Here is a 1922-nt window from a genome sequence, read left to right as displayed (position 1 = left end):
CTGCTTACCCTCACATGGCCCGGGCTGTCAGCTGATCAAGTTGGGTAACTCCTGGCACACGGCCTGGCCGTAGTGACAGGGTAGTATTGTGTGGGGCTCCTGTCAGCTGCACCTACAGCTCTCTCTCTACTGGCCAGTCTGTTCCGCAAGCCTCTGGCACCCTCTTGCTCAATAACTGGACTAGATAAACACATCCATGTGAATTATTGGAGCTAACAATCAAAAGCAAAACTGAGATCGGGACACTTCACTTGGCCTGGGCATCAAGTCCGTGTCATTTAAGTCACTTCTGTACTATGGATCACCCTGAATGCTGCAAGGCTATCCAAGAACAGAGGTGATTACGCTCAAGCTTTGAAGGAGGAGCTGGAACAGGAATTTCCCTACCGTGGAGAAAGGAACAGAAGCCGGAGCATTCACTAGTTAGTGAAAGATCTGTAAACAAACAGCTTAACAAAAGCAAAAAAATAGGAGTTCTCCATGCCATGCAGACAAGAGCAGCCTCCACACTTTCTTTCCATTATTAACAGTAAGCTCCTCTGACCAGAGGTCTTGTGCCATACAATAAAATCACAGGCCTCCAACCCTTTCTTCAGAACTCTGAACTCTTTTTCTCCTGTTCAAAGGAATATTTTGGCTCTGGTGTGCGTTTAAACCAAGAAAAAGAGGAAACTATAACCTAAAGACACCTAATGTCCAGATGCTCCCTCCCCCCCAAATACCTGATAAAAAAGCAAAAAAAAAACAAAACACATATGGTTCACATTGTTAATCCACATGCCCATACATCATGTGGGATAATTAGCTAATAAATGCAAACGAGAGCTGAACGGATATCCTTGCTTCTCCAAAAGGACACAATTCTGCAGTGGAAAAGGCATGCGGTTTGAATGACCAAAGGTTTTTACATTATGCTCCTATGCTGAAGGCTTCATTTTGTACAAACTGAATGTAATGTTTAGCTGTTCATACCAAAATCATGGATGTTGGGAAATATAATGAATTCAAAAATGGGAAATGCTTACTTAGTTCTATTACTTGCATCATGTGCCTTCAAAAGGCAGACTAAATTCAAGAATTGTATAGAATTGTATAGATTTCTTTCCCTTTTAACTTGCTGGAATGAGTTCCTGAGCACACTTTCATGCTTTAGTTATGTGTGTAGTACGTTTCATCACATCCTGCATAGTCACCACTACCTGTGTAATTCTTAGCCATGTTAATGGATTTCCTGAATGCTCTTCTCCAACCCCTATGTTCTTGCATGCCCATATAAGCTAATAAAATGCAGTGGGGGGGGGGCATACCATATTTACTTAAAGGGAAGGCACCCCCCCCCCCAGCATTATACACCAAAGAGTATGTATGCATATGTAAGATGGCCTCACTGGTGGATCTCCTGATGGCACCTGGTATTTCTGGCCACTGTGTGACACAGAGTTTTGGATTGGATGGGCCTTTGGCCTGATCCAACATTGGCGTCTCTTATGTTCTTATGACCCTTTTTTATGGCATACCTGGGTGGGGGGAACTTAGTGCACTGGAGTCAATACTGTGTTAGCATGGTATGAACAAGAAACTGATGTGTTCTATGGAGACAAGGGAGGAAATATACAAGTTAAAGGCAAACTTCACTTATAAATTGAATTAAGAAGGCTAACAGAAAGTGTACCATCCTAGGTAAATAAGAACCATTTCAAACTACTTCAACTTAGAGGGACAGCAAAATACAGCATCAGCCATCTACCTCCATTTGTCTTGTGGCAAACCCATTTTTGTGAACTAGGAAAGCAAATGACATTTCTCCCAACTATACCGTTTCAAAAGCAATTATAAAGTAAAAAGCAACAAGAAAACCCTGGGGTACCATAAGAATATGTGGCTATCATTTAATTTCTTCAATAGGTGGTGTATTCAATTTT

At 41.8% G+C, this 1922-nt stretch overlaps 1 protein-coding gene across 1 annotated transcript in view; it reads right to left on the bottom strand.

Annotated features, from left to right (window-relative positions):
- Window positions 1-1218, bottom strand: part of BSG (basigin (Ok blood group)) — a 19021-nt gene extending 17803 nt beyond the window's left edge. The window contains exon 1 of the mRNA XM_015411217.1: window positions 1200-1218. Coding sequence (XP_015266703.1) covers window positions 1200-1218 — 19 coding nt within the window. The remainder of the gene's footprint in view (window positions 1-1199) is intronic.
- Between the last annotated feature and the right edge of the window lie 704 nt (window positions 1219-1922).

Source organism: Gekko japonicus, unplaced genomic scaffold (genome assembly GCF_001447785.1).
Source record: "Gekko japonicus isolate JY-2015 unplaced genomic scaffold, Gekko_japonicus_V1.1 scaffold1187, whole genome shotgun sequence".
Taxonomy (NCBI): Eukaryota; Metazoa; Chordata; class Lepidosauria; order Squamata; family Gekkonidae; genus Gekko; species Gekko japonicus.
This window is presented reverse-complemented; position numbering and strand designations above follow the sequence as displayed.